At 36.0% G+C, this 19,820-nt stretch overlaps 2 protein-coding genes and 1 pseudogene across 2 annotated transcripts; 1 reads left to right on the top strand and 2 right to left on the bottom strand.

Moving 5' to 3' along the window:
• Nucleotides 1-3,516: 3,516 nt before the first annotated feature.
• On the bottom strand, nucleotides 3,517-6,516 carry LOC140888629 (uncharacterized). The gene is made up of 2 exons (XM_073296326.1): nucleotides 6,443-6,516; nucleotides 3,517-4,960 (listed from the first exon to the last, which is right to left on the bottom strand). The coding sequence occupies exons 1-2, from the start codon at nucleotides 6,514-6,516 to the stop codon at nucleotides 3,517-3,519; spliced, it is 1,518 nt and encodes a 505-aa protein (XP_073152427.1).
• Nucleotides 6,517-10,638: 4,122 nt separating this feature from the next.
• LOC140888627 (uncharacterized) lies at nucleotides 10,639-13,853 on the bottom strand (annotated as a pseudogene).
• A 2,184-nt stretch (nucleotides 13,854-16,037) lies between these two features.
• LOC140888626 (uncharacterized) lies at nucleotides 16,038-17,761 on the top strand. Its single transcript, XM_073296325.1, has 3 exons — nucleotides 16,038-16,091; nucleotides 16,852-17,055; nucleotides 17,636-17,761. Exons 1-3 carry the CDS (start codon nucleotides 16,038-16,040, stop codon nucleotides 17,759-17,761), a joined length of 384 nt encoding a protein of 127 aa, XP_073152426.1.
• The last annotated feature ends 2,059 nt before the right edge of the window (nucleotides 17,762-19,820 follow it).

The raw sequence follows: 19,820 nt of genomic DNA, 5'->3' as shown, positions 1-19,820 counted from the left end.
TATATAACCTTAAAAAATGATGATTACAAACATAAAAACGAAATACATAGCTTATATGGTGTTGAAAGGAGAGAATTCAATATGCCTTGCTAATTATTATCGAATAATATCGCGTATACGGCTCTGGGACGATGAGACGGCGAAGAACTCCACAAAAATCCTGAAGGGTACGGCTAAGGGGCTGAAGAAGATGATGATAAATCTGATGAATGATGTGGGGGAGGCGGCTAGTGTTGGAGAACGGTGATCAGATCAATCAGAATTGATACTCGGTGCAGCGGAAGTTTAAAAATTTTATATGAAAAGATTCCATGTCATGGGTATCAAAACTTTACGATTAAATTGTGCGTGTAAAAATTAAATAACAATTTAAATTTTTACCTTGAAATCTCGAAACGAGATTATGGACACCAACAGATTACTCTGCTCTTGTTGTATATCCCAGGAACTGATGGACGAACAATTCTTCAATCAGGTCCACGAACAGAAGTTTAATCCCTCTGATAGATTGCACTAGAAAATCTATCAGAAGTTTCTACGAAGAGAATTAACGAATTTGATCCGTTAAACCAGACTGCAAATTCAAAATTCACAGGCTGGGATTTTCGAGCAGAGAGGGGAGAAGGGGGCGGCGGCCACTAGGTCTCAAAACCCTAGTAGATTTCGAAAATTATGCCTCTGTTGTGTAATTCCTGTACTGCAATAACTTATTTATAATGTGGGCTGCTAACAGCTTAGGGCCCATTAGTCATAAGTTCAAGCCTGACAAGCAAAGCCCGCATGTTCAAAAATTAATATAAAATTCATCGTGACTCAGATTGATAAACCAATTTCACCAATGTGCACAGAAACCATTTCTGCATCTTTTAAAGTCAAGATAAATTTTTTGAATCCGAATTCAGTGGTTTCCAAAAATGTCCATCACTATGTCATTTTAGGAAATCTTACTCCTCTACTCTGATATAAGAAGTCCTACTTCTTTGTTCATTAAATTTAACTCTTTAAATTTAAATATCTCAACGGGGATTAAAAATCCATTACTTGTGTGACCCTCAATGGTTCAGGGATACAGCTAGCCGTGGGCTCACAACTCCTTGTGACTCGGAACAACAATTTCCGACTTGCCCATCGAATCATGGTAAGAGCGCCTAGCAACATCGCCCCATGATTCCCTAGGTATCACAGATAGTGCCTGCAAGAACCAATAGATTTTGGTTAGCGTACAGTACGGTCCCTTCATCCATATATCCCGATCGAATCAACAACCATTGGTAAATCAAGAGTCGTTCGAGATTCGATAACTATGCAATGCATCTTGAAGATCAAATAGTGACATCGCATGTGCTACTAAGAAACCATTTCTTAAAACACATCATGTACTCTGGCCAGAGATTCGTCACACTAATATCTCCTCAGATTGCATAGGATATCCACACTCGCAAGTATGTGGTGAATCCTTGACAACAAAGCATCGACTCCTATATGTGTCGTAACTGTACCCAATCCCGACACCTGATGACCCCAATAGAGTCGGTAAACGAGTCAAAGTACAGTACTAGCATATAGAGTCTCAATGATGTTTCAAGTAGTAAGGACTAATGGTGTACAACCAAAACCACGGACTTTATCCACTCGATAAGTGATAACCACTTGAAAAGTTCGGATAGGGTAGTTCGATCATTCATCATATGAATATCCATTTGCATGCTTCGAACATCTCTATGTTCCCTACCAATGAAACGTGGTACTCTGCATCGCAAATGCTAGTCTCAAACTCGAGCGATCCTTATCCTTATTTTCGGACGGCTCAATCGACTAGGAACTGTTTAGAATATACAGTGACTATAAGATGTGTTTCATGATAGTCATCCTCATGTACTACCACATCTTACATACACTATAGTATATTCAAGGTCTTTATCAAAACAACAATAGTATATCACAATATAACAATATGAAGAAAGATAAAGTCATTGCCATTAATAAAAGTGTAAATTATATTAAACAAAATATTGTTTGTACATAGAGTCATCAAAGCCCTTAGCCACAAGTTGGTTCACCGGCACCCACTCTTTCAGCTAGGGCATTAACATGAGTTTGGAGTTTTAGGTTTAGTGAAAAAAAATAGATTTTTAGATTGATAATATGTTAATTAGGAGATTGCATAATATATATAAATAATACTTAATAAAACTCAATATAAAATTACCATGTTGATAAAATACTTAAATCCCGAAATTAATAAATATGCTAATTTTAAAAATTAATAAAAGTCAATAAAGGGACTAATTTTGGCTAAAAATCAACCCTTAAATAAATATATAATTAAATACTAAAATTTTCTTGACCAAAATATCATAAAATATTATTTTTAAGGCTCATAAAATCTCATAAAATATTTTTGGCTCAAAAGTTGATATCTCGTCCGTTCTCGGTCCCGTCTACGCGATCAAATAACTTATTTAATCAAAAATCTAAAAATACAATAATTGCGGGTTAAATGCTAAAATAAATTTAAATCATGCATATAATTCACATAATTACACATAAATGTCATTTAACCCAAATATAAATTTTAAATAATTATTTTCCCTAATTATGCATGCGAATTTACGTATAAAAATTTGCGGGTGTTACAGAAGCACTACAATAGTGGCAATTTCAGGCCATTGATTCAAGCAAAAAAGTATTTTAAACCAAGAAAGGACATAAAAAATATAGAATTTTTTCTCACCAGTAGGAGGGCTGATCAGCATTACTTTTACAATACACTTCGTAGTAAATGTGTAAGCTGTGACTATATTGATGTCTACTATCAATCTACGTAGAAATACAACAAATGAAAAATGAAATAGGTTTGTAAAAAAATTACCATTATACAAAAACGGCAAAGCAAAAATCTGAAGAACAACGGATAAAATATTTTAAGACTGGAAAAAAACAAAGTACTCATAAGTCACAACCTCTATCCAGTGCTGGAAGGCCATTTGTACCTTGTCCACATGAGCAAATTAAAAAGACACCTGATTTGATAATGACAGATTAAATCTATACTTTTAATAAGCAGAAAATAATAAAAGAGGGACTTACCTATGTTAACGACTATCCGCAGCTTGTAGAACATCGTGGTATACAACATTTTTTTGTGTATGTAGTACTCTGAATTAATGGTGTTGATGGTCTAATAAGCACTTTTAATTCGTCAATACTTCTTGCTCTTGACAATGCAAAATAAAGTTGACCATGAGAGTAAAAAGTTTTAGAAAAGGCAGAGAAGTGTAACTTAATTATGATAATAATGTGTTGATAATATTTTATTTAATACAAGAATTGAAAATATAATAATCTCTTAATTATAATAATAATGTGCTGATAATATTTGATCGAAACAAGAATTGAAATATAATAAATGAAAGATTTAAAGTTATCTATTAAAAAGAATTTGTTGCTTCTAAAATATCTTGGTATACAACGTTCTTTGTATAATTAGTATCATGTATCAATGTTGTTGATGGTCTAATAAGCACCTTTAATTGATCCATACTTTTTGCTCTTGACAATGCAACGTATAGTTGACCATGTGAGAAAACAGGTTCCTTTCAAATAGACACCGACGAAATCAAGAGTTTGACCTTGCGCTTTATTAATTGTCATTGCAAAACATAGTCGTACTGGAAATTGTTTCCTTTTAAAAGGAATTGATGAAAAATTATCGTGAGGATCTTCTAATGTTATACGAGGAATAAATACAGGTTTTCCTGCATGAATGCCAACTGATATTTGAGCATAAATCACATTTGTGTTGAAACCTTTGCAAAGAAGCCGTGTACCATTGCATAGTCCTTCAATTGGATTAATATTTCTTAGCAGTATGATTGTTGCATTTACTTTTAAAGTTAATTTATGAGGAGAAAGTCCTTGAGGAGTTAAAGAGTGAAACAATTCTTCCTGATCTGGTATAACGCAAGTACTTATATTTTCATCACAGCTATAATATGTGGTTTCTTCGCCAGGAAATTTATTAATCAATACGTCATTTATTTCGTGGACAAACTCATTTCGTGTAGTAAGTATAGCTCTGTTTACAAATAAAGAAAAATCTAAATTTTCGTCATTAATATTTGGGAACACCGTGTCTATTAATGTATTTAAAGATGTAATTTCATCCGTAAATGGAATGCTTGCTTTAGGTGGAATTTGGATTTCATCTTTATCGTTAGTTTGCTCAATACCATCTCCAATTCTCAATAAGTAAGATGAAAATTTAGGATCGAGTAATGCTCGCATATTTTGCTTTAGTTTTAGTTTCTCAAATTGGTTCCATAAAGGTGACATAACAATTGAGGAATCTATAACATCATCTTTATTACCTTGAAGAATTACTGGCAGGGTTTGACGAGAATCTCCACCAAAGACAATAATTTTACCACCAAAAATGGCTTTTGAGTTCATTATGTCTCTTAACATTTCGTCGAACTTTTCAATAATATTATGTTTAGGCATTGTAGCCTCATCCAAAATTATTAATTTTGCTGCCTTCATTAAATGAGCTATTGTGCTTTGTTTACTTATGCTACAAGGTTTAGAATCATTTTCATCCAAAGGAATTTTAAAACGTGAATGTGATGTGCGTCCACCAGGAAGTAAAGATGCTGCTACGCCTGAAGTTGCTGTAGCAAGTGCTATTTGACCAGCTGAACGAATAGTAGCAAGAAGTGCTTTGTATAAGAATGTTTTCCCAGTACCACCAGGACCATCGACAAAGAATACATGTGATAAATTATTATTAACATGATATAAGATTCGATTGTAAGCATATTTTTGTTCTTCATTTAATTGCTTCGCAACAAGAAGGTCTTCATTAGGTATAATTATGTATCGTTCAGTTTGTAATTCTTTTGCCAGAGTATTGTGGAGACTTGTAAATACATCATCAGTTACAGAGAAGAAGTCTTCCAATCTTTTTCACATTGAATAAATATAGTACGCAAGAATGTCTAATACTTTGTGCTTAATTATATAAGGAGTAAGAGATTTGTTTTGTTCAAAATCTTGTGATAAGAAATTTTCGTATTTTTGCCATAATTCCTTGGAATTTTTAGGATTGCAATAAACCAAAACAGTAGCAAATAATTGACGTAAAGCAACAGGCATTAGGTAAGCAGCTGCCTCTTGAATACATATATCAGCAGTGTTATCATCCCCCATTAATCCCAACATTTGTGCTGCTTCTCTAAATGAAGTATAAGTTTTTCCATTGACTGTTCGCAAGTCTCTGAAAGAAGTAGGTTTTCGAATGTGCATTAGCAACAACTTAAGGTAAAACTTTTCGCCATCTGTTGGGTGGCAACTAAAAATTCTAGCTATTACTTCATGTTTTTTACGTGGCTCCCATTCTTTTGTATCGTTGTGCCAAGTAAAGTATTCAGGGAATTCAACATATAAGCAAGCCAGTTCTTTAGCGTAATCATTGTATTGATTCATGTAGAAAAATTGTGTTAACATAGTTTTTTTAATTGTAGGGTTATTAGTAATGCTGGATAATGATTGATTAGCAACTAATGTTACTAATTGTTGATTCTCTAAATGAATTGGTAAACAAATCACAGATGGATGAACATGGTTAAGATCAAATTTGAATATTCACCAAATTGCTTCAGGAGGTGAAATCCACCTTGCACATTGAAAATTTTTTATTTCATCAACCATTGGGTCTTTTTCATGTGTAGCTAATGTATATAAAATTTTGTCGCGTCCTTTGTAAATATATTTGTAGATATATTTGATAGCTTGAATAGTTGAACATATTTCAACGTTGATGTGACAATTAAATTTAGCAAGAAGGTATGGGTTATAAGGTACAACCCAACGATTATCAAGCACTGAACCTCTGATAGTCACAATATGATTGTCATTTCTACGTTGGTATATTGGATATGAATTTATGCCATATTTAGTATTTTCAGAGAATTCTTTAGGAAAATTAAACTTACAACATCCTTTTTTCATACAAGAGCATGATGGATTAAGTAAACCACAAGGTTAATGCATCATATGTTTTACTACCAATGAAAAAAAATATGGATGTGTTAGTTGATTCGGTAATTCTGCACAAACAATTCTATCAAATGCTTCGGGGTCAAACATTTTGGATGCTTGATTTAAAATGAGGAGAAAATGAGCATGTGGTAAGCCTCTTTTTTGGAATTCTATTACATAAGTGTAAGCAATGATGTGACCGAAAATTGCATTTGTCAACAATTCATTTTTCAAGACTTGTAGTTTTGCACGAAATATTCTAGCAATCAAATCAGGTCTATTTTGGGCTTCATCGGAGGGCAAACATAAAGCTTTTATTTCTGGCCAATTTGGGTTTGAAGTTATTGTGAGAAAAATATCAGGTTTTTCATAACGTTGTACTAAAGTAATAGCATCCATATACCTCTTACGCATATCTCTAGGTCCTCCTATAAATGAAGCTGGTAGTATCATACGTTTTCCAACGTCATTACCCATTTCACAGCCTTGTGTTATACTATCTAATAATCCAGAGTAAACTTCTTACGTAGACGATGTTGCATTTCTGTACTTCTAAATAAGTCTAGTCTTGATTTTTCAATTTTGATGTGCATATCTATTATATATTGTTGTAGAAGCCTACCAACATGAAGTAAGAAAGATTTGTCGTTTTTTCGTATTTGTAATTTGTAACAGTAGTATTCACGACATGATACCGTTGATCTTTGGGTTTTTTCCTTCTGAGAACCTATACAATTACCTTGGTTTTCTATGTGTTTAGAAGAGTTTTGACTTATAGAACTTTGGATGTCATAAATACTTTCGCCATCACATGTTGGTGTAGGAGACATTTTTTTTTGCCTTTCATTTAATCTTTTAATGTTCCGATGCCATCCAGATTCTCCATTTGGAAAAATAAGAGGATATTGCATAGGATCATAATAAGCAAAGTAGTGTTTAATTATTTGAGGTCGGCTATCTTTTGGATATACTTGTACATGTTGACTTATAGTATGTTGGTCTCCTTCATTAGATTCTAACCATATTCCAGCAATTTGGGAGACAGTAGGTTTATTAAAAACGTGTTGATCAACGATAGGGTCAGCTTGTAAAGCAATTTTATATTCATACAAGTTTTGAATACTATTAAGACTTCGGAAGAAATTTGCATATGGATTTACGCTTAAAATATGAGTTAATTTTTGTACAAGAGTTTTTTTAAATTTGGAACTAATGCACATGCGATTAAAGATCTCATGTTCAGTATCAAAAAAATACAGCTGTATATTTTTAGGCTTCTCATTATTTGATGGTGTCAGTTGATCCATAAAGTGGTAAACTTGACCTTGTACACGAAATGTATGAATTCCATCATTTTTTGTAGCTAAAGATTTGTCACAATGTACACCCATTGATGTGAATGCAAACATATTATTGTAACTACGAACACAGTTCATGAATTCTTTAGCATCCTCAGCATTACCAAGATACAATTGAACTAAGTCGGAAGGCATTTCTGTAGACAAAAGATTTACGTCTCCTAGTGAGCAGCAAAATGTAGGTGGTTCTAAGTAAATACGGTGTGCATCACAAAATTTACAGTTTGGCACATTAGGGAGTAAATCTGGACTACTGACTATGCATTTTAATGGGTCAACATCAATATTTTGTACATCAAATGAATTTGGACATTGAAAAGTTGTTTCTTGTCTTCGTCGACTATTTTTAGCTAATCTACGATCTTCTACGCAACTGTATTTTCTCTTATGAGATTTTCTTGTCTTGTTCATTTGTGAAATACTTGCATTTCTACGGCGTGGCATTATCGCAAATTTGAAGTAGTGAACAAGGTGCAATAATGTAATTTAAGTAAGCTGAGACTTTAAACTTTTCTGAAACTAATAAGTAAAGCACAGTAAGATAGGCACATATATATATAAAAGCATTTACTGGTAATAAAATTAAAACAAAAAATTGAACCTGTATGCTGGTCGAGTAGAAGGACGCAACATTTCTTGTGATTTGCACGTTCTGTTCAGTGTCACACGCAGGGTTTGAAACATTAAGTTCTCCTAGCAAAACAGTGGTGCAAACCGTCAAAAAAATTAATTCATATTTCATTATTTAACAATCCCTTAAATTTCAGAGTTGAAATTTAGAAAATGGAGAGAATTCAATGGTAAGTGGATATATTATGTTTGTGTGTTCATAGAAGTAAAAATCATTGTTCGTAAAAGCACAGGTTTAAATTTGGAGAACATAAAAATTTGAAGTCAAACTTTCTTTAGGATATATACTCCTAAGCACGCAGAAGCACAAAAGCAACTACAAATTCAACGCAGCAACCAAATTTGAATTCGAAATTAACTTCCAATTATAAAACTTCAGAGATATGAGGGAACCATCATCGTCTGGAACCTCAGATCTGCGTGTACTACAACATTTATTAAAGGACAAAAACAAGGCAAAACCCTCACCTGAATCTATATAGCACAAATGCCGGCGGCAAGGTTCTCACAGTCCGTGAGCACAACTCGATGCTCGTAAATCAGTTAGGTTAGGATATCAGATACCTAAACGACAAGAGGAGCAGTTCTAAATACAAGAAGAAAAAATAAATTGGGAAGAGGGAAAAACCAAAACAAAAACGTAGGGAAGAGAACCAGGCTACTCGAAGTAGGAAGACGCAGCAGGACGCAGATCCAGGTAGAGAGACTATGAGCAAATAACTCAGGGAAGTGGAGAAAATCAGAAGCCATGAATGGTAGCCGGTCATTACCGAATCCCTCATCCATTTATTCTTCAGCGCGTTTTTGTTTGGAGCGGTGTGTCACGGACTTAGCCCTTCTAAGATCACGTGCGGCCTTTGCTCCTTGACTACGCCCCTCGCGAGTACTAGCAAAGCAGTCTTTGTTGCGCAAGTATGTGTGTAAGTGTTTGAGTAAGAACACGAGAGAGCTTGGAGAATACTTTGTATTGATTTCCAACTTGGTGGTTTACAAATGAGGGCTATCACCCTTTTATAGTTGAGCTCCCTACAATCTACATGATTCTAGATTCTTCCATCTACACCAATCTAGAGTCTACTTTCTACAAGTTTCTATACAAGTGTATTCTAGAGAGTTCTACATAAGCCTATATCTTGAATATTGTAGAGACTTCTAGAAGATGCACAACCTCTACCTTGCACCATGCTCTAGAATCTTCCGAAATGCGCAAGAAGGTGCCGGTTGTGACATTCTCCCCCACCTATTCGGCTGACGCCCTTGTCGCCTCAAATTGATGGAGTAGTTCTTTGAACTGCCACAAGTCATGTTTTGTTTCCCATGTTGCCTCGGACTCTGGCAATCCCTTTCATTTGATCAGATATTGAGTGCTGGGTTGCACTCCACGTCGCCGCTCAATGAGTTTGGCAAGCACCTCTTCAACATCTTTGTCAAAGGAAGTTGTTACTACAGGAGGTGCTCGGTGAGAATCACCTCGGCTAGTGTCTTCCTCATCTGGATAATAAGGCTTTAACATGCTCACATGGAAGACCGGATGAATCTTCAATGTGTTGGGGAGGTCGAGACGATAGGATACCTTCCCAACCCTTGCAATTATCATAAAGGGTCCTTCATACTTCCGGATTAGACCCTTGTGTACCCCTCGGAAGGCTTTGAATTGATGTGGCAAGAGCTTGATGAGTACTTCATCTCCGATGGAGTACTCTTGTTGCCTTCTCTTTGCATCGGCCCATTTCTTCATGCGCCGTTGGGCCTTCTCTAAGTGTACTCGCGCCAAGTCCATGTGCTCGCTCCAAGACTTAGCCATCTTTGTCGCGGCAGGGCTTTGTCCCTTGCTAAAAGATATTTGCAATGTATGCGGAGTAGTCGGTTGTTGCCCCATGACTAGCTCGAATAGGCTCCTCCCAGTGGCCTCACTTTGTTGTAAGTTGTAAGAGAATTGTGCCACATCCATGAGCTTCGCCCAGTCTCGTTGGTTGGCACTCACAAAGTTCCTCAAGTAGCATTCCAACAAGGCATTTACCCACTCGGTTTGGTCATCAATTTGCGGGTGAAAGCTTGTAGAGAAATGTAGCTCCGACCCAAGGAGTTTGAAGAGTTTCGTCCAGAGTCAGCCTATGAATCGGGGGTCCCTGTCGCTTATGATGTGTCTTGGTAACCCCCAGTACTTGACTACATTCTTGAAGAATAGCCTTGCAGCTTCCTCGGCAGTGCAATCCTTTGGGCATGGAATGAATGTTCCATACTTAGTGAATCTATCGATCACCACCATGATCGAACCAAACCCATTGGACTTCGGCAAGGCGCTAATGAAGTCCATAGTAATAGATTCCCATGGACGCTCTGCAATAGGTAGTGGCTCAAGCAGTCCCGCCGGTTGCTTTGTCACGACCTTGTCTTGTTGACAGACCAAGCATGTTTTGACATATAGTTCGACTTGGTCTCTCATTTGCGGCCAATAGTATGATGCTTCCAACAAGGCCCTTGTGCGTTTTTGCCCTGGATGACCAGCCCATTTGGTGTCATGGCACTCGCGGATTAGATCTTTCCTCAGATTCCCCCACTTTGGCACATAGAGTCGACGTCCCTTTGTATATAGAAGCCCATCTTCAAGCTAGAATTGCCGAGTCTTCCCTTGCTCGACAAGCTTGGTCAACTCCTTGGCCATGGGATCATGCTCCAATCCTTCTTTGATGTGTGCTGGCAGGTCACTTAAGGCAGTACTGATAGATGCCAACTCTGCTTTCCGACTTAGCGCATCGGCAACTACATTGGCTTTGTCTGGCCGGTACTCAAGCACAAAGTCGAACTCGGCTAAGAAGTCTTGCCACCTAACTTGCTTGGGACTAAGCTTCTTCTGACTCTGAAAGTAGCTAGTGGCAATGTTATCGGTCTTGACGGAGAACCGAGACCCTAACAAATAATGTCGCCACACCCTAAGGCAGTGGATGATGGCGGTCATCTCCTTCTCTTGTACCGTGTATCGCTTCTCCGTCTCGTTGAGCTTCCGGCTTTCATAGGCTATGGGGTGCCCTCTTGCATTAGAACTCCCCCAATAGCGAAATCAGAAGCATCTGTGTGCACTTCAAACTCTTTGCCAAAGTCTGGCAAAGCTAGGACAGGTTCCTTGCTTACCGCTGTCTTTAAGTCATCAAAGGCTTTGGCACATGCGTCCGACCATCCCCATGGCCGGTTCTTCTTAAGAAGATCCGTCAGCGGTGCTGCTCTAGCGGAATACCCTCTTATGAACCTGCGATAGTAATTAACTAGCCCAAGGAAAGAACGGAGTTCGGTTACCTTGGTTGGCGGTTCCCAATCCATGATGGCACGAACCTTGCTTTCGTCCATCTTGAGCTTCCCATGCTCAATAGTGTGCCCCAAGAATTGAACCGTCTCTTGCGCAAAAGAACATTTTTTCTTCTTCACATAGAGCTCGTTCTCTCGTAAGACTTGGAACACTGTTTGGAGGTGTTGGGCATGCTCCTCCAATGTGTGGCTATATATGACTATGTCATCCAAGTACACCACCATGAACTTGTCAAGATAAGGGTGGAAGATCTTGTTCATGAGTGTACAGAATGTTGCCGGGGCATTGGTTAGGCCAAATGGCATGACGAGCCACTCAAAAGATCCATATCGAGTGATGCATGTTGTCTTGGGCTCGTCCCCATCGGCAATTCGAACTTGATAGTATCTTTTTTGTAAATCCATCTTTGTGTAGTACTTGGCTTGACCAAGACGATCAAACAAATCAGCTATCAATGGGATGGGGTACTTGTTTTTTATTGTTACCTTGTTAAGCGCCCGGTAGTCCACACACATCCTCAATGAGCCATCTTGCTTCTTTTGAAAAAGTACGGGAGCGCCATATGGTGCTTTAGATGGTCGGATACGTTCGGTATCCAGTAGCTCAGTGAGTTGTTTCCGAAGCTCCTCTAGCTCGGGCGGTTCCATGCGATAGGGTGCCATGGCGGGCAGCTTGGCACCGGGTTCCAACTCGATCTTGTGGTCGACTTCTCTCCGTGGTGGCAAATCCTTAGGTAATTTTGTCGGCATCACGTCTTGGTTCTCATCCAGAACCTTCTTGATGTTAGTAGGAACTTTCTCTAACAAAGGAGTGTCAAGGCCATCACCCGAGTGTAACGTGGCCAAGAACGTGGGTTCGCCTTTCTTCACTCCTTTGGCTACTTGCATAGCCGACAATTGCTTCATTGGACTTGCTTCGGGTGGAGCACTTGTCGCTTGTATCATGCATGGAGACCCTTTCTCCATTATACACATAGAGTCTAAGTAAGGCATCGGAATAGCACTTACCTTTCTTAAGAAGTCCATGTCCAGCACGAAGTTGAAATTGTCAAGGGGTGCCACTGAGAGGTCCACTCGACCGTGCCACGTACCCAAGGATAGCTCAACATCCTTAGCAACTCCATGTAGTCGTCGAGCGGATGCATTCACAGTCTTGATCCATCCTGCACCTTGAGTGACATGCAATCCCAAGCGTTTTGCTTCACTCTCAGTAATGAAGTTGTGGGTGGCTCCGGTGTCAACCATTGCCTTAGTAAGTTTGCCATTGATCTTTGCTTCCACGTACATGAGTCCCTTGCTTGATGTAGTGGTCAATGGCTTGGATTTCAAAGCATTTAGGATTTGGACGGATCCCATGTGTTCGGCCTCCGTACCATTAACTTCACCACCTTCAAGTATGGCCGACAAAGAACCGAGCTTTGGGCAGTTACTCATTGCATGAGGCCCTTTGCATACAAAACAACCACCTTTAGGAACAAAAGCCTTTTTCTTGTCTTCATAGTCGTTGCGTTTGTCCCTGGGCCTCTTGTCGCCAGTCTTAGCTTGGAAGTAGCTCTTCTTGAACTCCTTCTTTTCTCCCCCACCTTTGCCCGAGTTGCTTACATCTTTCTTTTGCTTGAAACCATCGTTGCTACGTTGGTACTCGAGCAAAGATTCGGCAACGGCAATAGTATCATCCAAGGTTTTGAGATCTCGTCGTTGTAGCTCTTGTTTGGCCCAATGTTGTAACCCATCGGTGAAGTGGAAGATGAGATCTTCTTCATCCATCTTTGGAATTTGAAGAACAAGAGTAGTGAATTTCTTGACATATTCAGGGATTGTTGTGCGATGTTTTAGCTCCCTTAGCTTTTTACGAGCCTCATATACCACATTCTCAGGATAAAAGTGGCACTTGAGTTCCTTTGAGAACTCTTCCCATGTATCGACTCGGCACAACCCCTTCTCTATGTCCGCATACTTGCGACGCCACCACAACATTGCAGTATCAGTAAGATACAAAGTAGCGGTACGTACCTTGGTCGTCTCATCTTGTAATTTGAGACCTTCAAAGTAAACTTCCATTTTCCACAAGAAGTTCTCGACTTCCTTGGCATCCCTCTTTCCACCAAAGCTCATTGGCTTAGGCAACTCGATCTTAGGAGCTTTAACGGATTGGCTTCCTCCATCCATGGTAGCAACTCGTTTGCACAGCGTCACATCTTCGCGCATCCCCTCGATGCAAGCTTGGAGGGATTCCACCATCTCTTCAAGTCGAGCGATACGATCGTCTCGTGCTACGATTGCTTCATGGAGCCCTTGAATATCCTCCTTCACTGAGTCAAGCTCCGACAAGACATGGCCCTCCAATGTCTCCAAAGTATGCTCGGACTTCTCAACTCGTTCGGATACTTCCGCCATAACTTGCTCCCAAGTTCCTTCCCCTCGAGTCTTGCTAGCATCCCGACGCTTCTTGCCTTGGTTAGGCGCGGTATCCCTTCCGCGGTCTTTCGTCATACCCGATGAACCAGCATCTTGCCCTGCCATGATCACTTGCGATGAATTGAACCCAACCGGGCTTTGATACCACTTGTCACGGACTTAGTCCTTCTAAGATCACGTGCGGCCTTTGCTCCTTGACTACGCCCCTCGCGATTACTAGCAAAGCAGCCTTTGTTGCGCAAGTATGTGTGTAAGTGTTTGAGTAAGAACACGAGAGAGCTTGGAGAATACTTTGTATTGATTTCCAACTTGGTGGTTTACAAATGAGGGCTATCACCCTTTTATAGTTGAGCTCCCTACAATCTACATGATTCTAGATTCTTCCATCTACACCAATCTAGAGTTTACTTTCTACAAGTTTCTATACAAGTCATTTATATACAAGTGTATTCTAGAGAGTTCTACATAAGCCTGTATCTTGAATATTGTAGAGACTTCTAAAAGATGCACAACCTCTACCTTGCACCATGCTCTAGAATCTTTCGAAATGCGCAAGAAGGTGCCGGTTGTGACAGGTGGCTCTTGGATCTGTAAGACGCGTGTATTTTTTATATATCGATTACGGAACAAAAACTGGCCGATGCTCAATTATTCACGCTTTAAAGTATGTAGATATATATATATCACAAAAATATTTTTTCAAAAATAAATCAATAAAATCACACATGATGTTGTGTTGGTGCTCCGATCTCTATAGGCTATCAATTTTTTCAATGATATAATTAATAATATACATATATATATATATATATGTCTTTTCATTCATAACATACAAATTTCATGTTGAATATTTTTCTGATATATGATACACAATTTTATTTTATAATATATAAAAATATGAATTTAGTTTTATAATTTTAACCAATAAAATAATTTAAAAAGTGAAATATGTATTCAATTAAATTTAATAACAATATTAGACTTAAAAACAATTTAAATCAATTTTTGTTTGATCATATCCAATTAAACCACTTTCAATTGTTCTAGTATAAAATTGATATTTTATAAATAATTCGTATATCAAAATAAATTATACTCTCATATTAAGTGATTATTTTGAAATATTTAGCTAGTTGGTTTCAATTTAAGGTTAAAAAATGTCCGACAATAAATAAATAAATAAATATTTTTGTAACAATCATTATTATTATTTTAAAAAATGTCTAACGATAAAATGGGGCATCTGATTCGGTGGATACGTAGGATACTCCGTTTTTTAATACGCACTTCAAAGTATAATTAATTGCTATTATTATTTTATTAATATATAGTACCATATATCAAAGAAGATTTATTGAAATATTCTGTGTGTAATGTCAGTGTTTATAAATTAATTATTATTTTTTTCGTTCGTCGTACATATATTAAAATCCTAGGTCAGGTTTGATTGAGTGTTTAATTGCAAATTCTTATATCTATTATTTATCACGCAACAATCAAATTAAAATATCAAATATTGTAATAATTAATCACAATATTATTATTTTTAATCATAAGTCTATCAATCAACTCCTGTTGCAGTTGTCATATACATATTGGAGTGTTTGTTTTAAATATGGATAATAACAATAACTACGAAATTCGACATATACTTTAGATCATCCTAGTTAATTTATTTTTGGAAATTTGAGTTGTGTGAAATGATTATTTCCCCCTGTTATATCATAACTAGGGTTGGGATACCGAACCAAAATATCGAATTTTCGAGATACCGTACCGAATTTTTTTTGATATATAGACATTTTTTTGGTACATCGAATTTTTTTCGGTATATGTACGGTATTAGTATGGATTTTTTTCATATCAAAATTTCGAAATTTTGATATCGATATTGATATGAATTTTTTTCATACCTATATTTTTAATACGATATACCAAAAACTCATCCCTAATCATAACGAAACGTATTGGCTCAGAAGAATTTAATGGTGGTGTAATTGGCATATATATCTTATTATAAATAATAAATGTAATTTTTTCTTCAATAATAATAATAATAATAATAATAATAATAATATGTACAAGAAGACAATATCCACCGTAGCTAGAGCCCTATCACATTGGAAAAAGTGGCGGTGCCCAATATGCAAATTTCGTTCTACGTGTATGTTTGAAGTGTTCACTCAATTTTTCGACACGTATCAATTTCAATATTTTTTTAGTATGAAAATATCCAATATATATAGCGATTGAGAAATTTTGTTATAGGAAAACGAAGCAAACAAAAATATGACTGCTGTGGAAGAACCAATGCTCTCTCGGCTTAATCGTCTAGATAATATTGTAAGTATCATGTTCGTTTCCTTTAATCTATGCTTATCATAAATTGTCAATATCTCCTTTTTGTTTCTTTTTGATCTCTATCATTGATCACTTCTGCTTAAAATTTTATTTTTAATATATGAATGAATCGACAATTTAATTAGTTGGTGATCTTTTATTTTTATTTTTCGTTTATCGAAAAAGTTTATTAATACACAGGAAGTGATGCGTGATTCGAAAAGTCTTGTGAGTTGTGATTATATTTCACTATGTTGAAGATATTTGATTGATACCTCTAACAAGTAACAAGAGACTCTTTAAGTTTGGCCCTATTACTAGTTACAGACAAAACTAAACTAAAGCATAGGCCATTTTAGTTATGGGCTCCCTCCAATTATTTGCTTATGTTTTGTTCACAAGTGGAGAGAAGATCGGGCTCCAAAAGTCATACGCAATCACGATTTTAAAAATTTTGTGGAGAAAAGTTCGTAGACATTTTTTAAAAGTATTTTCAAAATCCGAGTTTTTGGATTTAATAAATTTATATCAAGAATCAGGTACAAATAAAATATTGTATAATGATATTTATAATAATTATGTCGTGATATTATATTATTATTTTGTGGGATTTTAATAGTATGTATATAGTATGAATTCAATGTATATGTCATTTGATAAATTAAATTTTATATTGAATTTTATATGATATTAAAATTGTAGATGCACAAATTTTATTTTACATGTAGCATTGTTTTTATGTATGTATTCTAAATTCTTTCAGCTAAAGCAATTGGAAGGCATTCGGAGCATTAGTCATTCTCCGAAGAGCTCGAGTGCATCCACTCGCTCGAGTGATGGCCAGCCATCGTCGCTTGAATTCTCCCCGGACAGCCATTGTCGTCCAATGGACGAGGTGATCATGGAAGTCGAACAAAAAGGAACGCTAATGGAACGATTAGTTCGTGCGGAAGATCGCATCTTCAAGGTAATAAATGATAACATTTTCATCAGCTATTGTCGTTTGGATAATTCCTCTGATCAAGTACTACAATATAGTGCCAAAAACAAGCCAACTTGCTAGTGCTATACTTGTATGTGTTGAAAGCTACCATTTTGAAGGCCCTTGATGCTGCCTTTCGCTAGTGTGTTCAAAATCAATTATGTTCGTGTAAAATGGGCCAGTCTAAATTAAAAGTTATCACAATGGTCTTTGACTCGTTTGTCTATATCCACGTAAGAGATACGTACACAAGTTGTGGGATTACCACTATTTGAGGTTCGAGTCCTTAGACCTACTCGAAATAGTAGAATTGTGTGATCGTTACCAAATTGCAGTATGATTTGTTATCGATTTTTTATATTTATAAATTACTCTTGTCTTGACACAAATTAATTATGATATATACAAATCAAATTAATCATTAAAAATTGATCAAGTCTAGAAGAAAATGTTCACATAATACAATAATGTCAAACGTGTGAGTTGGGTGTAAGTACTAAGTTTCAAGAAATATGTGGAATTTTGGGTTTTTTAAAGCAAATATTGCCTTTGTTGGTGGTTGCAGATATGTTTGATGATGGAAGAAGAGATGGAGACGAGTTCGACGGAGAAAAAAACCCCTAAAAAAGGTTTGAAGCACTTGGTGAAATCATGTGTCGGAAGAGATGTGAAACACCAAACAAAGGACTAACAAATTGTACGCTAATGTTGTTTGAATAAGGATGTTTGTTGGTTTATCCATGTAATCATACTTTGTTAGGTGGATACAATATAAAAGAACATTAGCTAGGCTTGTTTTCTTATTGGAAAGGATAGATGATAAGATAGGAGATGACAAATTAGATTTTGATATTGAAATGGCCTTTTTAATGGAAGTTTACTTTAATTTGTTGAGCTGAAACTATAATCTAATGATTGTGCATTTCATCTAAGCCATATTTTAAGCACTTTGCTTAAATTTAAACTACTTGTTGTTTGTCTTTCTCTGTTTTCTCTAATTTTTTAGTCTTAAATTTGGGACTACTTCGGGAACTCTCACGAGTCATAAATAATATAAAAAGGAGGATGATAATATTTATATAACGAGGAACAACTGTGGTGCATTTTCTTTTGTTTAAGTTTGAGCGACCAACCAAAGTACAAGAAATGGCATGCAAGGTACTGCTATAATTCTTAAGATTTAAATGCACTAGCCCCACTTCCTTCTTAAATATGAAGTCCTACTTTGATGTAGATGTTGTCAAGCTCCAACATAAAAATAACATTGATATATGTGAATTCATTTTGATCACCCAAACGCAGGGTTGAGATAACGTATTAAAATATCGAATTATCGAAATATTTTACCGAAATTTTTTCGATATACAAGCATTTTTTGATATATCGAATTTTTCTTCGGTATATGTACGGTATCCATTTGGATTTTTTCCAAACCAAGATTTCGGTATTTCGGTATCGGTATGAATTTTTTTCATATCGTTATTTTTGGTACGGTATACCGAAAATCCACTTCTATCTAAACGTGTATATTTTTGTAAGACGGTTGCACGTGTTTATATATAATATATCACGTATTTATATATAATAATAATAATAATATATGACTGATTCGATTTATATCTATAATTAAAAATAATATATTAAAAGTAAATAATAATATTTTCAATGAATCAAATCGAATAAAGGAGTTGTCTCGTAAAATTGATTGTGAGATCGTCTTCGTATATGAGTTTTTGTGTTTTGCAAGGATAATTTTTTGTTTCCTCGTTAGAGAAAATTTTCTAGTTTTTGAATGAAATCGAAGTGGCAACTGATTTTTATCTTGATCCAATTCAAATTATAAATGGCAATCAATAGTTTATATGATGTTTGGAAATATTTTTAGTTTTTTCTCTTTCCTGTTTTTAGAAATGAAACATTTTTTGGGAGTATCCTATAAAATACCACTTCGGGAACTGGGATATTTATTAGCTCTAACTTTAATTGAATTTAATATATATCAAGTCTCAACACAAAGGACTCCGAAAATGGGAAATTTTCATAATTCGGGGAAAAATATTGTTGCCCCGAGATGTAACCTATACGGCTATACGAGATATGGGTACATCGGAGTTTACAATTTATACATTATTTTTCGTGGAAGGGGAAGGGCTTATTTGCGAAAAGTGCAAAGTTAAGGGACCAGATTTGCAAAAATAATACTAAGTACCAATCCAAAGACATGAGCCATTGGCGAGCATCTCAATTCTCAAGCAATGCAAAAGCTAGCCTTGCTTTGATCGAGCTTTAAGATTTAAATATTCGAGTGCTCCAACTCTAATTATATTTCAATCACAAATTATTTTGTGATAATATTTCCATTGTTATTATGTATGTAATCTATTTCATAATTCACATGTGTTTAAAAATTAATTTTTAAAATAAAGTAATATTCACTGATAAATTGTTAAATTTTGACCGAGTTGATCAACTAGTACTTAAGAAGCAAGGTCAATATGAAGTTTTGATTTCGAACCCCTTGGAAACTATGTCATTTGTGTCCAAATCTAAAAGCTACCAACATATATATCAAGTTCAAGTTCGAATTGTGAATTTTGTTTTGATTAATCTCAAATAAAATGAAAACCTCGTATGAAATATTCAAATATAGTGAAGTTATATTTTAACTGAAAAAAATATCAATCATCTCGGATAAATAATTTTCTTCCCGTGATTTTACGAGGTCGTGAAAACATAATTAGTTATAAGTT

Source organism: Henckelia pumila, chromosome 3 (assembly GCF_033568475.1).
Source record: "Henckelia pumila isolate YLH828 chromosome 3, ASM3356847v2, whole genome shotgun sequence".
Lineage (NCBI taxonomy): Eukaryota > Viridiplantae > Streptophyta > Magnoliopsida > Lamiales > Gesneriaceae > Henckelia > Henckelia pumila.
Note: the sequence above shows the minus strand (reverse complement) of the source record. Positions and strands in the feature narration are given on the sequence as shown.